General features: G+C 44.5%; 1 protein-coding gene and 1 long non-coding RNA gene across 4 annotated transcripts; one reads left to right on the forward strand and one right to left on the reverse strand.

Annotated features, from left to right (window-relative positions):
* The first annotated feature begins 41 nt into the window (after positions 1 to 41).
* STAT1 (signal transducer and activator of transcription 1) lies at positions 42 to 23,874 on the forward strand. 3 transcript variants are annotated; one of them, XM_040070518.1, is made up of 25 exons: positions 42 to 104; positions 227 to 526; positions 2,630 to 2,758; positions 3,395 to 3,539; positions 4,219 to 4,317; positions 5,621 to 5,716; positions 6,370 to 6,448; positions 7,038 to 7,129; positions 7,356 to 7,507; positions 7,766 to 7,924; positions 8,945 to 9,037; positions 9,465 to 9,524; positions 10,690 to 10,719; positions 10,808 to 10,901; positions 11,801 to 11,842; positions 12,306 to 12,389; positions 12,905 to 13,003; positions 13,474 to 13,609; positions 15,391 to 15,446; positions 16,589 to 16,683; positions 18,734 to 18,873; positions 20,017 to 20,202; positions 20,710 to 20,785; positions 21,188 to 21,290; positions 21,833 to 23,874. In XM_040070518.1, the coding sequence occupies exons 3-25, from the start codon at positions 2,631 to 2,633 to the stop codon at positions 21,854 to 21,856; spliced, it is 2,268 nt and encodes a 755-aa protein (XP_039926452.1). In that variant the 5' UTR covers positions 42 to 104; positions 227 to 526; position 2,630; the 3' UTR covers positions 21,857 to 23,874. The 3 variants fall into 3 exon arrangements, with proteins under 3 accessions (XP_039926452.1, XP_039926454.1, XP_039926453.1); XM_040070520.1 differs by having other exon boundaries at positions 391 to 526; XM_040070519.2 differs by lacking the exon at positions 42 to 104 and having other exon boundaries at positions 142 to 526.
* On the reverse strand, positions 14,800 to 19,424 carry LOC120755501 (uncharacterized). Its single transcript, XR_005701798.1, has 3 exons — positions 19,232 to 19,424; positions 16,732 to 16,831; positions 14,800 to 16,392 (listed from the first exon to the last, which is right to left on the reverse strand). It is a non-coding gene; the product is annotated as an uncharacterized LOC120755501 (long non-coding RNA).
* Positions 23,875 to 24,298: the final 424 nt, after the last annotated feature.

The raw sequence follows: 24,298 nt of genomic DNA on the forward strand, positions 1-24,298 counted from the left end.
CCACCGCCCGGGAACGCCCCCGGCCCGCCCCCCGCGCATGCGCACTTGGGCGCGCGGCTCCGCGAGCGCAGCCGGCACCGCGGCGGAGCCGAGCCGGACCCGAGGTGAGGGGAGCGGGCGTGAGGGGCCGGGGGACGGCGCCGGGAGCGGCACTGCGGGGCACAGCCCGCACCTCGGGGGCTGGCGGGATGAATGCCCGCTGTAACTAAAGCTGTCGCTTCCTCAGACTGCCCCTGCCCGCGGGACACCCACCGAGCTTTGCGCTTTGGTGTCTTTGCACCTGGGAAAACAGGAGGTGTCTCCTAGCGGTCTTCATTCCTGGGACACCCCTGCTCTTCTGTCGCCTGTTGCGTCCGCTTCCAAGTCCAGCTCTTGGCTCCTTCTCCACAGCTCAGTCTCCCCGACGCCTCTCCAGATCTGCCCTGCCCGGGGAGCGCTCGAAGCGAACCCCTGTCCTCGCACGGCGCTGACGCTGATCCCGCTGATCCTGTGCCTCCAGCATCGCTGGGCAGCCTCTGCTGAACAGGTGCGGTGCTCCCTCCCGCGGGGCTGAGCCGGCCGGGAGCGGGGGGAACGCGGGCAGGGGCCGGCCGAGGGCAGGCGCGGCTGCCCGCGCCCTTTGCTCCCGAACCCCGCCGCGTGCATCGGCCGCGATCCCCCGGGAATGGCAGGAAAGGAGGTAGAGAAGGGCCAGGAAAGGAGTCCTGGGGTGCTTCGGGTGGCCAGCATATCGAGAGGGGTGATCAGCCACCTCTGCTCAGCCCTAGTGAGGCGCATCTGGAGTGCTGTGTCCAGGTTTGGGCTCCTCGGTACAGAAAACAAGAGGAGCTACTGGAGAGGGTCCAGGAGAGGTCACAAAGATGCTGAGGGTTCTGGAGCACTCTCTCACAAGGAGAGGTTGCGGGAGCTGGGCCTGTTTAGTCTGGAGCAGAGACGACTGAGAGGGGATCTCATTAATTCATATAAATAACTCAAAGGCGGGTGCCAAGAGGATGGTGCCAGACTCTTGTCAGTGGTACCCAGCAACAGGACGAGGAGCAATGGCCACAAACTAAAACACAGCAAGTTCCACCTCAACACGAGGAAGAACTTTATGTTGAGGGTGGCAGAGCACTGGAACTGTGCTGCCCAGGGAGGTCGTGGAATCTTTGGGAATGCTACAGCACACTCAACCACTGTGTTAGCTGTAATCTGAAGAGCACACACGTCAAGAACCTCACAGCCCTCACTTTAAACAGTTTTAACTCCTTTTCTTCTCATACCTAGCACACTCCACTCATCAGCTGAGGGCACTGGCATATAAAAATGAAAGGAAGGGCCGTCGAATATAGTCCTTCACCCTGATGCTGCCGGGTTCTTTTGGATGGGTCTTATAGTCAGCCATTAAGAAACAATTATGTGAGTGGATTTGCATCTCATCACCCGTATTCTCAGCCTGGGCTGTTCCTTGGAATACCTTTACATGCCATTTCCACTACAAGGTGCTAACCTGCAGCTTAGAAGGCTGAGTGATCTGCTTCTAGAGACCATACTTCAGAGCTAAAGCCACTCTCACAAAAGCGTTGGGACTGAGAGAAGCCGTTCTGTACAGTCTTAGTTCGTTTAATCACCCTTTATTTGCTGTACAGGTTATTTGAATTTAGCCTGAAAATACAATCATGAGAACTAAAACACTGAGAAAGAACTTCTTTCCAGTATTTCTCCATTTAAAGTGACTTGACATGTAGTCCATTTCCAGAACAGGCAAGTGTGGACACGAATAGCAACTGAAAATGGGCACTTAAAGGGGTCTCTAATTTTTCACTCACACTTCTGGTGATGAGGAATACATCTGCACAAACAAAAGGTGATACTCCACGTTCAGGATCTCAGTTTTGCAGAGTACAGGTATCAAACACACAGTTCCTCATTCCCATATCTCTGCTAAGCAAGAGAGCAGTAACACTAGCAGCACCCTAAATGCCATGAAAATGGGTTCAGAGGAAAAGGAAAAAAAGAAAGCACCACACAGCCAGTCCTCCCCACATGGTGGGATGGGGAGAGAATCAGAAGGGTAAAAGCGAGGAACATTATGGGCTGAGATAAAGACAGTTTATCAGGTAAAGCAAAGCCACGTACACAAGCAAAGCGAAAGGTGGGTGTTGCGCCATCCCAGGAAGCCAGGCTCCATCACACCTAAGAGTGCGTTGGGGAGGCAAACACCATCATGCAAAATGTCTCCCTTTCCTCCTCCTCCTTCCCCCAGCTCTATGAGCTCGATGCCACGTGGTGTGGAATGTCCCTTTGGTCAGCTGCCCAGCTGTGTCCCCTCCCAGCTCCTTGTGCACCCCCCCAGCCTCCTCACTGGTGGGGGGGAGTGAGGAGCAGAAAGGGCCTTGATGCTGTGTAAGCTCTGCTCAGCTGCAACAAAAACTGCCCTGTGTTACCAACACTGTTTCCTGCACAAATCCAAAACAGCCCCGTACTAGCTATTGTGAGCAAAATAAACTTTATCCCAGCCAAAATCAGCACATCCTCCACTTTCGTCAGCGTTCACAAAAACTTCAAGATTAGTTATTTTTCACCTCTTCAATCCAAATACTACTTAAATATTTACACAGGTTTGGTTTTTTTTTCACCCCATCCTCAGAATGACTCAGTGGTATCAGCTACAGCAACTCGATTCCAAGCATCTGGAGCAAGTTCACCAGCTCTATGATGACAGCTTTCCAATGGAGATCAGGCAGTACCTGGCACAGTGGCTGGAAAACCAGGACTGGTAAGCCCAGAAATTAATTAGGTTTTGGGTTATGATAAGCAGTGCCCTCAGACGTGCTGCCCACAGGCAGCAGCAGAATGATGCTGGGGAAGCAAGCTGCTAGGAGATTCTTTGCTGGTGGGATGCTTCAGCAGCTGTGTGGGTGCTCCAGCCTATGTTCCTGCCCCTCCTCAGGGCTTTCTAGAGGGTTCTGATACCTGGAGTAAGTGTCTTTGCTCATAATCCTCTCAGTGGTCTAGAACAAAAGCGGCTGTTTTAAGAACAGTTGGTTACTGTCTTGGTAGCATCAGTCTCTCACTCCTCCAAGACTGAACTTCTGGCAGACATTCTGTGGAGTGTCTTGTCTTTGAGGAGTGGTGCAACACGCACATGCATCAGGGTCACTTTTAGGTTCCTGATGTGCATAGAATAAGTGAATGAATTTGAACAGAATGTAGCAAGAATAAAAGAGAAACAGCATTTCAAGGAAAGTAAAAAAGTTAAGAGAATGAAACTGGTTTACATTTGAAGGTAATTCTCAGTGCTTGCATAGTCTACAATTGGAGCTGGGGATTAAAAATCAAGTACACCTGTATGTGTTTCTTGGCTCTTGTGTTGCAAGTATATTTAACCCAAGCATGCTTTAAATGATTCTAGGGAACACGCGGCCAACAATGTATCATTTGCTACACTGTTATTCCATGACCTGCTGTCGCAGCTTGATGATCAATTTAGTAGATTCTTGATAGAAAACAACTTTTTGCTGCAGCACAACATAAGGAAAAGCAAACGTAATCTTCAGGTACGCCTGCATTCTATATACATTTGCTTCAGTGCAGTTGGATGTCTCTAAGCAACTACCCCTACCCTGCTGTGAGGATTTTCGCAGAGGGTGTACGAGAGTGCGGATTTAAAAGCCAGAATTCAAGTGTTGCTCCATTTTTGTTTTGATTGGCTACAGGTGGAAAGTTGCAGTTTAATTATCAGCACAGTTACATAGTTTGAGAACTCTAGGAAAAAGAAAGCCCCCCGGGGTAGCAACATCCTGAGCAGAGCAGCGCAGTAGCCACGGCACATTTCAGTTTTGTGTGCAGGTAGAACAACAAGGTTGAATTTGCATCCAGCCTGGTCTGTGTGTTAAACCAGCAGCTATACCAAGGTGTGGGAGGGTGGCTCTTGAGGGATGAGCTCTCTCTAGGACTGCAGGGTAGTATCCCACATCTCCCAGTAATGTCTCTGATCCTTTCCCATTGTTTTGTCCAGTCCTGTCTCTTTGTATGCCAATGAACTACAATGGAAACTGGCTCTCGGAGCTGGTTGTGGCCGCCACACCCTGTAATCCCGGAGCAGGCCATGAGCAGTGCGTTCCCTGAGGCTCACACATGGGTCATTCCCTAATTTCTCTTGCCAGTCTGCAAGTTACTGAAGGACAAGAAATTATGTGTATGGACTTTAACAATAGACCGTGTCTCTAATGCTAGGATAACTTCCAAGAAGACCCAATACACATGGCAATGATCATCCACAATTGTCTGAAAGAAGAGAGGAAAATACTGAACTCTGCCCAGGCATCCAGTGAGGTAAGAGTCTTGAAATATCTGCTGCAGTTGTATCTTCCCTTTCCTATTAATTGGGACAAGGGAGGTGGATGAAGACTGGCAGGGGAAACAGGATATCCTCTCTCTGCCCAGTAAGAAGTTCCTTAAAAAAGAGAAGAGTGAGCACTGATATGTACCAGCTGGACAGCATGGCTTTTTTTCTGCTGAATGAAACATTTGGAGGATAAATGGCCAGGAAATGATCTTTATTCCTTGAGTGATGTAAAAGCTATGCTGGTTGTTTTAATGCTTCTGTAGTATGAGTTAAGCACTAATTATTAAAATAAAATCCAATTATCTAATTGGATTTTATTTTAATAATTAGTGCTTAACTCATATATCCAACAAGATTTTAGGTTTGTTCTTCTGCATTTTACTCCTCAATTTACGCTTTACTGAGCATGCTGAGCATGCTTCTTTGGACTGTCTCTGGGAAGTGATGCATCATTCTCCTTCCCAGTTGTTTCCAAGTATTTCGTTCTATTTTTGGTGGTGTTTTGGGGCGTTTTAGTGAAGCCTTTTTCTTTCTTCTGAATTATAGGTAAAGCCATCTTCTCCTTCGTCACCTGTTCTCTAGCTTCTCACCTTTGTGGTTTTTTTCCTTTGCAAGAGCTGTTTTGCAATAAAAGTTCCACAGGTGGGAAAAGCATGCAAAATGTATAGATAGCTGTAATCCACTTATGCAGAAATGATGACTGAGTGAGCACGTTAATCTCCAATACTGAAATACCTCAGTTTATAGCAAGGCTTTGAATGTGCAGCGTGGGAGGAGCGCTTGGGCACGGGCTTTCAACAAGGGGCCCTTTGCAACAGTGTCCAAAGCAGCTGCTCTGGGAGTGTGACTCTGACAGAGCCCCTGGAGCTGCAGCGCAGCTATTCACTCCTGGCACGTGACATAAAGCACTTGCTCCTGCCTTTCCAGTATGTAATAAATGTGGGTCACCAAAAAGGGAAAGGGACTTACAGAATGGTTTGGATTGGGAAGGACTTTAGAGATCATCTACCTCCCTCTAGACTGGGTTGTTCAAAGCCCAGTCCCGCTTGGCCATCACTTCCACCACTGACTTCAATCCATGATGGGGGACCTTTGGCAGTTTACCAAAATAAATATTTTTTTTCTTTCAAATTTACCTGAATTTGACTTCTTTATACTACAGAATTTTAGTGTGATTCATCAGAACAAGCCATGCTTCCTCAGGTTGTTTGTCAACAAATGGCACTAATTTACATTAATGAAAAAAGTTATGTGTCACTCTGTTTTGACTTGTTCTGCTTCTTCCCTCAGATGGAAGTAGGGAGTGTACAGAACACTGCGACTGGGATGCCGGACAAACAGAAGGAGCTTGATGCCGAAGTTAGGGCTGTGAAAAGCAGTGTTACAGTAAGTATAATATAACTTTTCTCAGTAGTGTTTGTTGATTTGCAGATGTCGAAAATTAGACTTGATAAAATGACAAATAAAAGTAAGGTAGGGGTTTTCAAGTCTATAAACCAGGGATTGCCTGAGCATAGGAAGTACCTTGTGCCTAAACTTTAGCCACAAAAACATTTTAACCATCAGAAATACTAACAACTGAGGAAAAAGAACCTCTCAAATCACAACTAACCAGTTTGTTGCTAACTAGAAGATGTACTTTTTTAGCATATAGATGTTTGTCTTAGTAAATACAATCACAAGAGAAAGCTTTTTCTCCAAATAATATGTAAGAATTTGAAAATGTTATGTGCCGTTCCAAGTTTTTCCACTGTAGCCTAGGCTCTCCTGAACTCTGTGAACTTACATGGGCATTGACCACAAGGGCATTTCCATACTTTATAATAAACAGATTTCAGTTAATTGAGAAGGAGGAAGGGTGAATAGAGGGTGATGAAATTCAGGAATATTTCCTGTTAGGGAGTTCCAGGAAAAAGCATTGCTACAAAACTGGACTTCATGTCTGTCAGAGCTCATACCAGGCAGTTCCTAATCAGGTGAAGTCTTGCATTACTTGAAAATATTAAATAATTGTGGCCACTCTCACTTGTGCATTACAGGAAGTGGAGCAGGACATCAAGACATTGGAGGATATGCAAGATGAATATGACTTCAAATGTAAAACCCTGCAGAACAGAGGTGAGTCATTTTTCAAGGGCATCCCCTATTGTACATAGTTTGTCAAGAGTAAACTGCTCTTTATATCCAGGCACTGAGCCTAATGATACACAACCAAACCTACTGGTAATGTCCCTTGTTGATTAACTCTGCTTCACACGGAAACCTAAATTTCTGTTATCTGTCTTATGTTCCAAGTAAGAGAGCCTCTTTGTTAACACAGCATTCCTTTGCCCTTTACATCCCCTTGCCACTAGAAGTAGCAAACCCCGTAGGTTCTGTGACCATTCAGCTTAATTAGTGATGTTTCACAAGTGCCAAACCAGCTTTAGGTTTTGTAGGCTCTTGTGTACCAAGGGCGTCATGCAGAGTCCACACTGGTTTCAGTGTACAGCTCTGTCTCTGTCATCGAATTCTTTGTTCTAGAAAAAGCTTTAGTTTCCAACAGAACTTGGCAGAGCTGACTATCCCTCAGAATAGGGACATGTTCAGGAGGTACTGAGCCACATTCTTGCTTTTTGTATTTGTCCCCTTCCTGCCTCAGCATTTCCCCCAGCCGTCCTTGAGCACTCCTTCAGCCTCACATTCACAATTTGGACTTATTTTACAGAACACGAGTCCAATAGTATGTCTCAGGAGGAATACAAGAAAGAACAGCTGAACCTCCAGCACATGTTTTTATCACTTGACTGCAAGAGAAAGGTAATGTTCAAGTTTTCTTTCAGAAGTCAGCAGCTCTTCATCTTAAGCACATGTTCATTTTCATTGAGTTGACATAAATTAGCAGTAGGAAAGGTTTTTTTAATATGTCAGTTGAACTGAGCTCTTTGCTGAGTTTTGCAAAACAGATGAGCACTAGCTAAAACTGTGCTTAGTTCTCCTGTATGAAGCATTTCTAATAAGCAAGGTAATCTCACATTCTCTACAGGAGGTGGTGAATAAGATAGCGCAGCTGCTGCAGCGCACAGAGCGCACACAGGGTGCCCTTATTAACGATGAGCTGGTGGAGTGGAAGCACAGGCAACAGACAGCATGCATTGGTGGCCCACCCAACGCCTGCCTCGACCAGCTGCAGAACTGGTAAGTCTCTTGTAAGACCACATTTAAACCATGTTATGAAGGAACACCACATCTAGGAAATATACTGATTATTTATATTATCCCTTTTCTTTCTGTCTTAGCATAACTGCATTCAGTTTTTTACCTCGCCACATTTCCACTGAGCACAAAGCATACTCCAGGCACTGCCACATCCTCAGGGACAGTCACCTGGCTGGTGCCTCTGCATTGGTACAGTATAAAAACGTGCTAAAAGTAATTAGATCGTGTCAATTGTAGGTTCACCATTGTTGCTGAAAGTCTACAGCAAGTTCGTCAGCAGCTCAAGAAGCTTGAGGAACTGGAACAGAAGTTTACCTACGACCCTGATCCCATCACAAAAAAGAAACAATTTCTGCAGGACCTAACACACAAACTTTTCCAACAACTCATCCAAAGGTAATAGGCCATAAAGATCTTCTGATGTTACCATGAAGAAATAGATTAAGAGCACCTTTCCCTACTGTTCTCCTCAGTGTTTCCTGCATACTATCTTTTAATTTTCCAAGGTTTTCCTAAGTTTGTTAAGCATTAAACTGAATTACTGTTTCTGAGATTTATCCCATCCAGGATTTCCACAGCCTGTGGAAAGGGTTTGTGCTCAGTCGCTATTGCAGGAGCTTTGCTGCAGTACACATTGATTACAGAGTCCAACTCCCAGTCTATTAGTCCACTTCTCACTTCAAGCTTCAGCCCTGTAAAGTTCAGGTGAAGAGAGGCAAGAAACAATCTGCATCAAACTGTGCCTAAAATAGATACGTACTAGATTCTCCAGTCCTTTGTCACTGGACACATCATCTTTGCCTCCAGCACAGAGAGGCCAGCCCTGCCTCTCTACCACCTTTATGATACAAGTTACTGTAGCTGATGGTTGCCTCACATAAGATCAGTCCTATTCTGTAAGTAGGACCAAAAAAAAAAAAAAAAAAAAAAAAAAATTGGGGTGTATCAAAACGAGTTAGCCCCAGAAGTTTGTTTCCTTGAGTTAGCTGGCCCTCATCAAATCCCCTGCTAGTGTATCCATCCCTTGGGCATGTGTTGTTACACAGCACTGTCACTGTAAGAATTCGAGAAGCCCTGGGAATGGCAACCAAAGCAACTCCTCACTTGCACCTTGCTCATTACAGCACAGTGCTTCCTTGCTGTTTGATTTCGGCGAAGTGTGATGTAGCAATCCCCCTTCTCAAGCCATCAGTGCATTGCAGAAAAGCCAACACTTATGAAATCACTATTTCTAGCCCCATTGAAACAATTGAAAGGAAATAATTCACACACACCTCTGTGTAGATTGAAACTGAGTGAATAAAGTGTATAGTATTAATGGTAAATCAACATTCTTTTAAAATCCACTTTTACATGGTTTCTTATGTAAGAACAACACGGATAAATCGTAGTGCCTTTAATCTGTTCTTCCCATAGCTCCTTTGTGGTGGAGAGGCAGCCTTGCATGCCAACCCATCCTCAGAGGCCACTAGTCCTGAAGACAGGAGTGCAGTTTACCGTGAAGCTGAGGTATGTTTTCCCTGTTCCTGTTTTGCGGTAAGGCTTTCCTGTCACTGGCTTCCTGCAGCCAAGAGGACTGCACAGCGTGCCCTGCAGCCCAAGGGCTGAGGCCAGGAGGGAAGTGCCATGGGCAGGGGCTTTCTTCTGGCAGAGCCCAGCTCACACTCAGCTTTTACCCTTTCCTAGCAGTGGGGTGTACCGAGCACGTAACAAACACAACCAAACAGCAAGAAGATGTGCAGAGCACTTTGTCATGCTAAAGAGTAACTCATTTGCCCATTTAGTTTTTATCTCTAAATGCTGTCTGGTATGGAGAAAGCTTGGAGCCTGCATGTGGCCCCAAGTGTGTTTAAATATCTGTGGTAAACAACACAATAGACGAGAACCCATATTTTTCAATAACTGACATTAAAAAAACCCAAACTTCTCTTTCCAGATTGCTGGTGAAACTGCAGGAACTGAACTACAACTTGAAAGTGAAAGTTTTATTTGATAAGTATGTTGCATTCGTTTCATCCCTTTTATGTAATGGTAAAGACCCCACACTCAGAAACCCGAGAGCAGTCATATTTTAAGTTGAGTAGGCCAGCAGCAGGCTGGTTCTCTGCAGCAGCAGGTACACCCTTCCCTTTTCCTTACCCATTCCCTTGCTCTCAATCTTTCTCTGCCACCAGAGACATGTCACAAAGTGCAGATGGCCTTAGCCTCTCACCATCAGCTCCACAGAGGAGAGCTCACTAAAATCAGACATGGGGCAGCAGCTGGGCAACATCCACTCTGCTGGGGTGTTTCACCTGGATTAGCATGAGGTGACAGTGTAGAATTGGACTCCACCATTTCTAGGCACGTAATTCAGTCACATCTCTAGAATCCCTTACTTTTTGGATAGTGTAGAGTAAGGAATATAGTTATCCTCAAGCTGCCTTTGAATTAGGGGTATAATCTGCCTACCTGTAACATAGGTCATGTTCCCAATCAGAGAAAAAATCGCATCAGTTGAAACAGAGCAATACCAATCTTTTGTATTTTGGAAGCAGTTCAGGCAAGTTTTGCACTTACTTCAAGGGCAGGGGAAGAAATGTGACAGGCTGTCCTAAATAATGGCAGGGACTGTGCTTTCAAGAAAGCAAGTGGGTTTGTCTTCCCAGCCAAGCAATTTTGTTCACTTGAAATGGCTCTAGGGTCCAGAAACTTGCACAGAATAGTAAAAAAGCAAAAAGGAATTTATTGTGTGGCAGTGGGAGGTGAGTCTTTGAGAAGTGCACTAGATAGAATAGAGTAAAATCCCAAGTGCTGGGAAAACTAATTCAAGTGATGCAGCAATTTAGTCAACGAGTTTAAAAGCAGATTTAGAGTGGCAGAACTATATTTTTTTCCTCAGAGCAAGAATTAAAGTCTATATAGTTAAAGAAAGTTCTTCTTTTGATTATAAAGTTCTTATGATTGCCCCCATAGCAATAGCAATATCAAGCCTAGTAAAACACAGGCTGTGTAGCACATTTATTTTGACTTCTTGAACCAATTGCCTCATCTTTTGCCCAGGAATTTCACAAAAGCATTTTACCTGTTCTCAATCAGCTCTGTCAGCTACTAAAACATGCACATTTTCTCTTTGGCAGAATCTTTAAAAGATTGTTTTGTCTTTTTTTTTTCTTTGACAGAGACGTAAATGAGAAGAACTCAGTCAAAGGGTATGTGGCATCAGAGTTTGATATATTAACTTTAGGTTCTTTCAATGAATGTGAGACTTAATTACATCTTCTCTGTCTCTTTGTATAGGTTCAGGAAATTTAATATTTTGGGAACAAACACAAAAGTAATGAACATGGAAGAATCTACTAATGGAAGTCTAGCAGCAGAATTCAGGCACTTGGTAGGGAGTTGTTTTTTTCTTTCTATTACTAATACAGGCACTTAATTTTTGTAATAGAGCATGGTAGGAAGGAAACTAACTGCTTTTGTTATTAAAGACATTCATTTTTGTATAAAGAGGAACTGTGATCGTCTCTCCTTTTTCTTTATTCTGTTTTGGTTTTTTTTAAAATATTTTGCCTGTTTCAATCAAAATGTGATTGCTTGTCACTGAAAAAGAGACAGGAATGCAAACAAGAGTATTTGCTGCCATACAGCTTATGCTGCAATGGGTTCTTTGGAGAAGGAAGTTAAAAAAGCCTAGAAAGGCTGGTGTGGGCCTTTCAGAGGAAGATCCCTAGGTAGGGAAGTCTGGAATACTTTAAAGAGCTTTGAGTCTGGAAGATGAAAATTGTCAAAGAGTGCAGAGCTGCAAGGAAGTCAGTGCCTTTGGCAGACGCTACAGCATTTGTGGTCTGCAGATTGTGAGGGAACAGACTGGTTCCATCACTACAACAGGAAAGGAAAAATGCAAGTCCAGAACCAGGGACCATGGAACTCTACCTTCATTGTCCAGAACTGAGACTGCCTTGAGTTTATCATCTGATTCAGAGGGGTACTTTGATAAACCAATATTCCATCTGATCCTGATTTCATACTGCTTCTGTCCTTTAAAGGCCTCTTGCATAAAGGCATTGCATCATAACCATGCAATATCTTTTTTCACAGATGAACAGTTTATAAAAGGGTAGTAGTTACCTACAGTTTAATCCTTTGGCTCCCACAGCTTAGAACCAAATAGAATCAGACACTAGTGCAGCAGGCTTGCATACAGTTGAGCAAGTGGAGCATGCAGACCTCCTCTCCCTCTTCCATTCATGGCTGCCATAAACGAGTGACAAGTTTTTTGTTTGTTTGCAGCAACTGAAAGAACAGAAAAACGCAGGGAGCAGAACAAATGAGGTAAGCAGCACTAAGCTTTCCTTTCTAAAGTTTCAGCATAATACTAACAAGGCATTCATTTGAGACAATGCTCTCTGCTCAGACTCGTGAAGACACGTGGGATGAGAGATGACTGGGGAGGAGTTCAGTGTGTCTACAAAGTGATCCCTGTAGGAAGACTCTGCAAAGAGAACTACTGCCAGAATGGTGTGAGGGACTCTCCCACACTGGCATCTGCCTTTCACAGGGCTTCCTGGCAAGCACAGATTTTTCTATGGCTTATAGGTAGTAGCCACAAAAAAAACCCCAAAAACATGCCTGGAAAGGCAGTTTTAGGAAGTCAGCACTGTCACTTTGACCTGTAAGCTCTTACTGAGGTCTAAAACATGTGACCATGGGCAAAAAAGGGTTTTCCCCATGGTAAAGCCCTATTACTTCACTCTAGGAATTTTCAGGCCCTGAAGAGTTTTCTTTTTTTTTGAAGGGTCCTCTCATTGTAACGGAAGAGCTTCACTCTCTGAGTTTTGAGACACAGCTGTGCCAGCCTGGTTTGGTAATAGACCTAGAGGTAAGTCTTAGATCAAATAGATGGACTTCAGTTCCTGTGTGTCACTCCTGCTGACAATCTTAAAAAAAAAATAAGAGAGAAAAAAGTTAAGTACTGGGATATCAAGTTCTTTCAGTTGCTTCAAATTGTGGGAATATGACACTTGACAACAACTCCGTATAGACACAGAGAGAGAATTCTGGCTTATCTCTGGGTAAATAAGAATAGATGTGCTTTGCAAAGTGTCTGATACCTAGAGGGCTAAAATCACAGAGTTGGTTATCAGTTTACATTTATTTCAGAAGCAGTCTGCTGTGAACTCTACTGTCACTAAATCAAAGTCTTTATTAGAAAAAAATCCCCAAGTCTTTCCAGTATTTCATCATGCTTTCTCCCCTACATACAAACTTCTATTGAAAAAGTCAAGATTATGCAAGCAGGGAATTAAAACAGAAGTGGGTTTGTGGATAATCTAAGGAGGGCTTGTGGCAACAGTGCAGGGTAGCCTGACATGTTTCCTTTTGTGCCCCTTGCAGACCACATCCCTTCCCATTGTTGTGATCTCAAATGTGAGCCAGCTACCCAGTGGATGGGCTTCTATCTTGTGGTTCAACATGCTGTCGACTGATCCCAAGGTATTTGCAAGAAAAAAAATACATTTTATCAGGTACTATGTCTAATTTTCAAGCATTGTTTGCAAGCGGATTTTAGCTCTGCAGATGACTGAATGAGTTTCAGGTGTAGAGAGGGGCAGTGACTTCCCTGACCTAAACAGAGCAATGTTTAAAACCCACATAAAGGCAGTATACATGTATTCAGGATATACAGTACACAGGGAGAAGCCCAATGAACATTCAAGAACTCAATTATGGTGCACTTGAGTAATCCAGCAGTTCTGCCTGCTGGGAGAAGACATACCCAGAGCCCCAGAGATTGCTTTTCCTGGTAAAGAGTGCCTGGAAGAACTCTGCCTGCTTCTGCAGAGTCATCTCAAGCTGACATCCATTCCTAAATCTGGACTTTGTTTTGGCAATACAAAAATTTAAGTGGCATTCCAAAATTAATGTTTGTTAACCATAGCTTGGATTTTTCTCTTCCATTCTAGAACCTGTCCTTCTTTCTGAATCCGCCTTGTGCAACGTGGTCCAAGCTTTCTGACGTTCTGAGCTGGCAGTTTTCTTCTGTAACAAAGAGGGGACTTAATGCAGATCAGCTGAGCATGCTGGGAGAAAAGCTCCTTGGTAAGGTCTGCTTTCATCACAGACAGCCTGTTTGAATTGTAGCTAGTTCTGCACCTTTTCCTGCAACCCATTTTAAGTTTTCCTTTCCTCTCACAGCTTTTCCCCTTCTACAATATAACTTTTTTGCATTTTCCACTTTTCAGTATGACAGAGTTTGTAAATGAGATCGTGTCATGAAAAAAATCTGCAGTTCTAACTTGGGAGTTTTATGCATTAGAGCAACACAGACTGGGCCTAATTCTGCCTTTTGAAGTAACACATTTAGTCAAGTCTTTGAAGTGGATGTTTCTTGGCATCCCTTGGGTTTTGTTTTTCAATCCACCTCCATCCATTTTAACTTCATGCATGCCCCCAGCTACAGTGGGGATTCACTCTGCATAAACACAGTTGCAGTATCAGCATGCAAACACTACAAAACTGCTAAAGGATATGAAACTGAATTATCTTCCACATGGGTGTCCTTAATAAAAGCCTCATCAGCCATGGATGTGTTTTGTTTCCAAACTCCTTGCAGTTTGCCTGAATAGGTGGGGCACTTGAAACTGCTACTGATTTTGCACAGTAGATTCTAGATGAAAAATACTGTTGATTCAGTGTATTTCACCAACCTTAAGCTTCAGGAAAAAACTGCATTTAAAGGTATTTGAGATTAGTGTGTCTAGGTGGCAAATACAGCATTCCACTCTCTAATTCACCCAAGACATAAGATCTGACAAAAAGCTGTTAATTTATTAGATTACTTTTCAAATTTCTACAAGGAGAATTTTTTTTTTTAAATTAAACCAACATAAAGAGACCAGTGATGTATTTCTGTGGCAAATTTGCATTTCAGAACTAGAGGGATTTTGTTGAACTCTGCTAGGGTTGCTACTTAAATCTCATCTCTATAGATATAAATATCACCCAGCTGAAAAAAATCCTGGTTGCTGAACACTGTGAATTCAGGATTCCTCAGTGCAAGGAGACAGAACAAGCAGGGTGCCAGGGTACAACCTGGCTGCTGTTTTTGCAGTGTGAAAGTTGACAGAATCTTGATCTCTTAACAGCAGCATTATCAGTAACAAGCTCCCTAACCCAGTTTATTTTTAGAAAAATAACAGAGAAAAGCATATTTATTGGAAACCACAGCATGATTGTTAATGGGAAGAATTTGGCTCTGACTACAGTCAGGGTCTGCAAAGCTCCAGCTACTGTAGGCCCAGCATATGACTTTTCTTTGTGGTTTGGGTATGGTTATGAAACACTGGTTATAAAAAGAAGCCTGAGGGAAACAATTGCAACAGGAATAAAGATGGGTCTGTGGTTGGGGTAGACCTAGGAGTCAAGAGTTTCTGGGACAAAAGCCTGCAAGTCACCAGAGTCAAGGTAAGAAAGTTCTTTATCTCAGAGAGATGCTGCAGGGTCTGCTGAGCCTGCAGAGGAGCTTGTGGGCTGTAGTCTTCTCGTTGTGCTGGCAAGAACTGTGCAGGGATTCAGTTTCCTTCCTGGAAGCATTTTGCAGCTGGCAAGTGTTTGGTGCAGCACAGCACAGAAAGTGTCAGGATGGATTGGTTCCCATCCCAGGGCTGCTCACACAGGTTTGATTATCCTAAAAACTCCCAGAGGGGAACTTTGCAACGTCCCCTGCAGTAGCTGTGAAAGCACAGCAGCCTGCCCTTCCTTGTCTTTCTTAGTCCAGCAGCTGACTTCCAAATAAACACTCAGAACTTGGTTCTCTAAATACTTTTAGCCTTATTAAGTAACTTATGAAACATGACTGAAGTCGTATTTATTGTGTTCAGGGCCAACAAACGGAGGATCTCAGGATGGCCTTATTCCTTGGACAAGATTCTGCAAGGTATGGACACAGTTTTTAAAACTGGGATGGAAGAGGGAGCTCATCTTACTTTATTGTGGGGGTTTTTTATTTGTTTTTCCCCCCCAAGGTGTCTACTTTTCTAGTAGCATCCCCTAATTATACTTTATATGGTCATGGGAGGTTTTGCTGGTGAGGTTAAAGTAGCAGCAGGAGGAAAAAAGAGCTTGCAATGGCAAGGAGTAGATTTTGAAACTGTTTGTTGATCCATGTAAACTCCATAGGGAAAAAAAAAATGCATCTTTCAAACACGGCATCTCCCATATTATTAATGCAGCTGCTATTAAATAGAATAGTTCTTCATTTTGGCTGTTACAGAAAATGTAAGCAAAACAACCAGCAAGATGAGCAATTCTTCTGTATCTTAGAGAAGGACATTTCCCAGACCAGGGGAGACTGCGTCAGGGTGAGGATTAACACGGGGTGGCCAGGAGGGTCAGCATGATGACGGAAAGCCACTTCATGGAATTTCACAACCCTGGCTAAAGCAAGACAGGAGGACTCTTCACATTTTTTCCAGCTTTAGACCCTAAGCTGGTATAGATAAATAGATCACAGCAAGCAGGAGCAGACTCCAGGGGAAGAGCAAGGCTCTGGTGACCTACAAGCACTCAAATTCATTGATAGGGATGCCTCATGAGACATTGAGATCCAGGTCTCAACAGAAGATATCTCTAAGGTCTTCTGCTAGCCAGCCCAGTCAAAACCCCCAATGGCATGGGTTTGCATTTCCAACAGCTCCGGGAGGGATAGCACCCAGGCAGGAACAAGAGCCTTTTATCTGCTCTTCGACCACTGTTGTTGCATGTGAGAGGTGATGGATCACACATTTGTGGGTACTGGAGGCTCAGAAATGCATTTTCCTCATACTTAAGATACTCTTGCATTAAGATTCAGTATATGCTTCATTACAATAGTTCCTGTCCTTCTGGAATGGAGAGACACAAAGAGTCATAAGAGAATACAGGAAGCATGGGGAAAAAGAAAAAGGGAGGAAAACACAAGAACAGTTAGACAGTGGCAGGATAGAAATGCTGCTTTCCTCTCTGCTCAACAAAACTCCAGTCTCATTATCCCTGTTCTCCCCTCCTCCCATCCCTGCCTTTCCATGTTCTGAATTTCAGGAAAATATAAATGATAAAAATTTCCCCTTTTGGCTGTGGATTGAGGGAATCCTGGAGCTTATTAAGAAACATCTCCTGTGTCTCTGGAATGATGGGTAAGACCTGAGTGTATCAAAAGATGTGGTCATTGCCTCAGACCTTACTTTTAGGCAGTTGCACCCTCAGGCTGGGAGGTTGGATCTTGAAACCGGAAAAATCTGAAGCAAATGAATTCTGTTCATGAGGAATCCTCTGATGAGAAAACTGCCAAAAGCAAGAACATCAGATGACCAAAGTCATCCCATTTAAGTCACAGAGCAGGGCTTTGAATGTTAGATTAGATTTTGTTTTGCCTCTGCTCCCATTTTAAGTTTCCACATCCTAGAACACAGCCAAGAAAAACTGAAGTACAAGAAAGTGTAAGTGGTAGTGATATCCATTTTAAAAACCCAAAACCCAAACTCCCTGCCCGAAGAGAGTGACTGTGAGCTGCCTGGAGGTGGCAGCAGCCAGACTGGGAATGCCTGTGCTTGCACGGTGGGCCCAGGAGCCGGCAGTCTTCACTGGTTTTAAAAGTATTACAAAGTAGAGGGACTCTGCCAGATGAGAACACAGTTCCATTTGCCCTTTAATACTGGTTTAATAAACTTTTCATTCTGGGATTTCCGACTTCAGAAGTAATTCTGCCCAAACTAGGCTTATCTAAAGTCACAATCCTGCGTTTTAGCTTAAACCACGTTAAGTAACCTCTTCAAACAGCACACCCACAGTGGGACATCCTCATATCCCACACTTGTGCAGGATCTACAGCAGAAGGATTGCTTTGCCTTGCTACATTCAGCAGTGGGCTTCACATTTTTACCCCCCAGCCTCAGAAGAGTTCTGTCAAAGCCCTGTGCAGTCCAAGCCTTTTTTCCCCTGCCCCACACCTCCCCCTTTCTTTGCTGCGGGTGCAGTGGGAATATTTGTTGCCATTACTGAAGCAGAGTGGGATTGGGATTCCACGTGGATTTGGTACAGGCTTGAATGGCAGGGACTCCCCTTGTATACAAAAGGGCAAGCAATACAACCTCAGGAACACTTGCCTTTCTTCATTCTTGAGCAACAGGAAGGCAGAAGACTTCCCTTTTACACAGGATATTGACTACTGAACACTGTTGTTACCTAAAGCATGGCATTTATACCCAACATAGCACAAAACTCACCAATCACACCCCAGACCCATAAAATAAGGCAGCTTACAGCATCTGAAATTCTAAGCAAAATCATGATTGTTCAGGGTTTTTTTGTGCAAAACCCACTTTCCCTAACTTAATGCACACAAAGACAGTCACAGTACTCAAAAGATCATTATTGATGGAGTATTTAGAGGCATAAGAAGCAGAGAAAACCTTGGGGAAAACAAAAACAAAAAAACAACAACAACAACAAAACCCAAAAAACAAACAAACAAAAAAACCCAAACACAGAGTCAAGATACAAACCAATCAAAACCTAGCAGCTAGAGCTTGGCCAGAGTTGTACCCTAGTACTGAACAACTCCTTCCCCAGTACCTGTCCAGATCAATCAATCTCTTAAAATTACCACACCAGCCTCTTTGTCCATGCAGTAACATTTGCTGAGCGCAGTGAAAAAGTCACAAAAGCGTAACAGTTCCTGTAGAAAACATGCTCAAGGCCCAAAGCAAACCCCACACCTGTAAGAATGTAATCTGGCAGCTAGCAAAGCTTGTTTCATCAGCCAAAAAGGAGAAACAGCTGTTCCTTAGCATACTTTTGAAGTTAAAGCTAACTGCTAGCTGGGATCTGACCCTGTTACACACATGTAACTTCACTTCTGCTCCCACAGCACAGCTTTGACAGCAAAATGGACAATCTTTTTTGTTCCAAGTTCAGAAAGAACTTGGCTTTTATAAGCCCCTAGGCTGAAGTGAGAGTGCTGAGGGAAGCTGTGGTGATTCAGGGCTGCCAGAGGCATGAATCACCACCTGAGTGCAGCCAGTCAGTCCTGCTGCCAGCTGTTCACAGGACAAAGCCTTCTGTGAGTTTTTCACTAGGACTTCAGCTCTTGCAAGTGAGGAAAGCTTTTTAGTTTTCCCAGCTAGCCTAGCACAGCTGAGGTTGTATGCTGGGGAGTAACTCAGCATTTTCTTTTCAACATTACAGCTGCATTGTGGGCTTCATCAGCAAAGAGAGAGAGCGTGCTCTGCTGAAGGACCAGAGCCCAGGAACATTTCTACTGAGATTCAGTGAAAGCAGCAGGGAGGGAGCAATCACATTTACCTGGGTAGAGGAGTCTCAGAACGGTAAGTCAGCAACAGTGAGCCTTTGTTGATCTGCTTGCCCTTCTCCTCCACCCTGAGGAGCAGCACAACACCCCTGGCAGCAGCAGGGTACAAGCAATAGCAGGGACACACCATACTTGGGGTAACTCAAACCACACAATGAATTGATCAAGGTTTCAGCTAGGACAAGTAGCACTTCCCAAGTCCTGCTTCTGGCCTGGAAGTTGGGTAGGAAAAACTGTCTGGACTGTCTTCCCTGCCTCCTTAGGCTCTCTCCCAGCCTTTGGTACATACACACCCACATCTCCTTCCAAGCCCAAAAGCAGCTTTTCCTCCTTCCTTCCTTCCCACACTCCCCCCAGGCAAATTACAGACTCACCTAATTTTCCAAGTAGTTCTCCTTCCTCCCCTTGTCCAAAAGGATCAATGAAGAGGTTGCTTCTTGAGTGAGCCAGACTAGTCTCTCATCCTCCTTAGGAAAACCTAGCAGCATCACAAAAAGTTAAAACCTCTCTTGTACCCCGTCAGGGCTCTCCCATTATCACCCTCATTACACAGCCCCACCTGCTAGCATGGGGCAGCTGTTGACACTTCACTTTAATGAGCCCAAAACCAGCAGCAGGTGCAAGAGAAACTTCTGAATGTACTTGGGTGACTTCTTTCCCTTTGCTGCCCTCATACCTGACACATCCAAAAGTTAAGCAAAAGGTTGACAGTATCTGGAGCATTCAGAAAGGCTTATATGTCTGTTTCTTTTGATGATTCATAAAAGCCTCAACTGGTGTATTTGGATCAAACTTCCTAATAGGCAGCAGAGTTTGAATTACATAATTTGGAAGAAGGTTAAAAAGGCACCACAACCTAAACTACTTAATGAAATACTGCAGTTAATTTCCATGGACAAGTCACACCAATCATTCTGAACGCAAAACACACCAAGAGCCGTGGCTGTGTGCTATCCCCCCCATGCCTCCCTACCCCACAGAACAATTATGCTGCCTTTGACAGGCATTAAATACTTCCTGCAGCACTGTAGGCGTCATCCAGGCAAGGCTTTTGCTCATGTGAACTCTGAATTTGTGGAAGTGGCTGCAGCTTTCCTGGCCACTTTCAGAAAAAGGCTTTGAATCCAGCATTAAGAGCTGCTGCTTCTCTCCTCTGCAGAGCTGCAGTTCCACTCGGTGGAACCCTACACCAAGAAGGAGCTCTCTGCCGTGACCTTCCCCGACATCATCCGCAATTACAAAGTGATGGCAGCCGAAAACATTCCCGAGAACCCACTGCGGTTCCTGTACCCCAATATCCCCAAAGACAATGCCTTTGGCAAGTACTACTCCAGGCCTAAGGAGGGTGAGTGCTGTGTGGGGCTCCTACCTTTTAGCTTGTCTGGCTGTTCCTGAGCTGCTGGGGCACTGTACGATTCCCGTGGCATGGAAAGAAAGGGAGCAGTTGGCCTGAACGCCTCGGCAGCCTGTCCATCCCGTGTTTATAGGTTAAGAAAAGGTCTGGTTTGAAACAGGCACAACATGGGACCTAATCAGACCAAAAACTGAAACCCCTCATTGTTGCTGGCCCTCCAGCTCAGCTGTCGCGTGAGCCGTTCCAGAAGTGGAGATTTCCACTAACAGCCCCAACCATGACTGGTTATGGGAGGGGTTTCTTTGCCATTTTCTATAGGAGAACAGGAAAAGCTGACTAAAAATGGAATAAATTAACCACAGTGCTCTAAAATGCATGACAGAGAGACGTGCACGTTATCTGGGTCATAGGCTGTATTTTTTGTACCATAAAGCTGAGAATGTGACGTAAACTTGCTGAAAAAAAACCAAACCACAAGGTTTTTTTCTCTCCTTGAAGCACCAGAGCCAATGGATTTGGATGGTCCCAAGGGAAACGGCTACATCAAGACTGAGTTGATCTCTGTATCTGAAGTGTAAGTGCTCACAAAAATGCTGGATTTTTAAGAACTGATCATAAGATTTTATCTGTAGTTCATGTTTCTTCATACTATTTGAGCTGTAGGTCCCCTTGTCAAGTCTTTGAGAATCTGATCACAACACATGCAGTGCTGTGTTCAAAACGCCATTTTTAGGCAAAAACCCTAGGAACTTGCAGGGAGTTGTATTGGCAAGTAATTTCATGAAAAGCACGTTCTCAAAGACTTGTTGGACTTCTTTAGTGTGAGTTTGCATTCAAAGATAGGCTGGCTTTGCAAAGCCTGCGCTTCCTCACAAAAGAGGCCTGGTTAGTGGCCCTTCAGGCCTTGGAGGCAGACAGGGTAGCCCAGCTGTGCCTCATTTCTTTAGTGCAGTTAATGCCTGCTTTTCTCCATCAGCCACCCTTCCAGGCTGCAGTCTCCAGAAAACCTACTCCCCATGTCTCCCGAGGAGTTTGATGAGGTGTCTCGGATGGTGGGGCCCGCGGAGATCGATACTGTGGTACGTATCACGGGCCAGCCTGGAGCAGGGGGTGAGACACAGCTCGCTTTTCCCCTTTTCCTTCCCCCTTCAGACATACCTCTGACACTCAAGCAAACGCTTGAGAACACAAGCACAGGAAAAGCTGGGGATCCAGAGTTAGACCAGGACTGCCAGCAGTTTTTTTTCCCACATGTCTGCAGGGAGAGGGGTGAAGAACAGGAGAGCAAAGCTTCCTGTGTGTGCCTTGCAGGTGGAGGGAAGATGGGAAGGGAGGAAGGAGTGTCCCTGTAGTGCCTCTGGTGGGGTCTGTGCAGGCAGGGCCTTGAGCAGGAGTGCAGTTTGGAAGTGCTGCCCTGCCAGTGCTGGTGAGGTACTGCCTGTTAACAGAGCAATGTCATCCTTGCAGGGTGTGCTTCAGAAAAAGAAATAAAGTGAGCAGCTGAATCCTAAGATGTGAATCAGGCGTGATTGGGGCAGAACTTGGTCACGCTGTGTGGTGAGCAAAGACCTGAGAACCAGGGCTGGGCCTGTGTAATGGAGGTTTCCATTTCTCCTTGCAGATGTGTACGCATATTCAGCTCTGAGCTTTGGCTGAGCTTTCCCTGCGTCATTAGCACGGCCAGCTCGCTTCACGCATCCTGTGCTGCAGTCAATGCCTTGGTGACAACGCTTCACTGCTTTGGTTTCTCAGCCTGAAGGTCCAGCAGCAATTTTTGCCCATGGGAATATCAACAGCAGCAGCCCAAGCAGCCTCCTTATGTGCATTTCTTTGTTTAATTAGCAAGATACTGTGCCAGAGTGGAGGAAGAGAAAGGTGGGAATGAGGTGAGCTCCTCACTGACAGTGATGGGAGAAACACGCATTCAGCGTTTGAAGGAATAAGTTAAACGTTTAAAACAGCTGACTGTACATAGGAAGTTTCAAAGAAAAGCTGGTTCTTTGGCAGAGGTTCTGTTCAGAAAGCTTACACCTTGAATTTTCATCTGCATCACAAAAGGGAAACACTCAACAGATAACATGCCACACCAAATCCATGTGCTGCTGAAGCTTGTTCTGCTTTTAGCTCTTCTGGGCATGGCTCATTGAGAGAGCAGAAGCCCAAAATGTTAACCTGCATTTCATTTTCGCAATTTTCACAAGGCATAATCTTGTGTGGGTCGTTTAGCACAATCTTTCTCAAAAAGAGCATTTCTTAGGACACCCCCTTCAAGCCGCATTGGCACACGCTGCGCTTGTAACTCAGGGTGTATAACCAAGACTAAAGGCTCTGCAGACAACATCAGAACCTCCTCTTAGAAGACTGCAAAAAGGATTGAAGTATGTTTTTATTTACTGTGCCTGATCTGCCAAGGTGAGGATCTGGTCTCTCCTATCTTTTGCAATAATACAGACCCCATGTAGGTTATAACAGGTGGAATGGAACTCACTTTTCTCATGCATTATGAACCAGGGCATTTATTTAACTGTTAATTTGAATAGCTGAAAGATTTTACAGGCTTTTGATAGTGAAGTGGTTTTGTAATTAGGGGTGAGGCACAGGCAAGTGAAGAAGTTAAAGTTTATCCACAGCAATGGCTGCAGGATATGCAGTCTGCAGTACTTAAAGGATGAAGCTGTGCTTCCATCAGAGGAGGAACAGGTTTGTTTCTCAGCACGTTGGAAGGCAATTAACAACTCCCAGTTAAGGGGCAAGACTGTTCTAGGCAGCTGATCTCTCTCAAAGGGTACTGATTAGCACAGGCTGCTAATTAGCAGGGAGCTGAGCAGAAGGGCTGCAGAGCACTGCTCCCCGTCTGTCCAGGTACAGGGCAGCTGCTGTAGGGGGCCCTGCCTGAGCAGGGGCTTGGACAGGGTGACCTCCAGAGGCCCCTCCAGACCCATCAGCTGCTGTTTGGGAAAAAATGGACTGCTTCACTTTGGTGTGTTGTGCCCAAGACATCTGATGTGCCCCCAGCAAAAGCTTCAAAGAAAAATTAGGACCTAGAGCATGTAACACATGTAAGTAAATGAAAGCATTGCAAACTGACCTATTTTTGGTGCCCTGGGTCACTGAGATTAACAGTGCTACAGGAACTTACTTAATGCTTTTATCTTACTGAACTAGCTGAATGTGTATCTGTTGCTAATACAAAAATCAAGTTATTTGTTTTCTGAGCTATACTCAGTATTCATGTTCTACATGTCATTACTTTTATACTTCAGGTTTTTTGTGACTTAAAGCAGTGGCCTCGTTCACAGGTTGGTCTTCACATAACTGGTAGTTCTAGAAGCAGTGGTTTTTCCTCAATGGGATATTCTTTTATATATTTTAAATAAATGGAACTGTCAGTTGCCACTTTTGTCCTCTCTCTCCTGTTTTGGCTACTTCTATTATAACATCGATTATGCCAGTCAGTATTTTACTATTCTGTATCTCATTTTAAACTTGTTTGTGCAACTAGAGAGTTACAGCTCTGAAGCCCAAGGCAGAGTTGATGCATTGTTGCAGGTCCGTCTGCACTGGAGTTCTGAGAAGGTGGCTGTTAACTTTTTTATTACTGCTTGTACCACTGCATTCATTTCCATCCCCACACAAACTTAATAAACTGAATTTCTAATTTGAGTCCTCAGTAGGATAACTGATCTGTGGCTCACCTTTGTGGGCTAAGTTGGACTGCTGCTGTTTTTCTCAAGGGATAGCAAGTGACAAAATCCTCATCTGACACTTGTCAGGCTTTTATATGAACTGTGCAGCCAGAAGAATAATAAAGGAGAGAAACTGTTGGTGTGATGAAGGACATCAGGAGTAAGTCAAGAGAAAGCTAGACATGTTCAGAGTGCCTGGCCTGAATTCCAGCATTAACAAAAAGCAACCAGTGGAACGACACCTCAAAAGAAACACCAACAAAAAATCAGGAAAACGCCACATTACAGAAATTCATTCTGATTTCCTCTATGCTTTGCACAATGGAAATGATCAGAGCAGGTTTTCCAGGACAGCCTTCCCACAAGGGCTGAAGACTCATTTCAATGGCAGTTCCACAGAT

This window comes from Hirundo rustica, chromosome 7 (genome assembly GCF_015227805.2).
Source record: "Hirundo rustica isolate bHirRus1 chromosome 7, bHirRus1.pri.v3, whole genome shotgun sequence".
NCBI classification, from domain to species: domain Eukaryota; kingdom Metazoa; phylum Chordata; class Aves; order Passeriformes; family Hirundinidae; genus Hirundo; species Hirundo rustica.

Excerpts from the sequence above, each read along its gene's own strand:
- STAT1 (XM_040070518.1), top strand. The coding sequence starts at position 2,631 with ATGACTCAGTGGTATCAGCTACAGCAACTCGATTCCAAGCATCTGGAG. Across the intron at positions 7,130-7,355 it reads CACTTGACTGCAAGAGAAAG|GAGGTGGTGAATAAGATAGC; the intron begins GTAATGTTCAAG and ends CATTCTCTACAG. Across the intron at positions 20,786-21,187 it reads TTGATCTCTGTATCTGAAGT|CCACCCTTCCAGGCTGCAGT; the intron begins GTAAGTGCTCAC and ends TTTCTCCATCAG.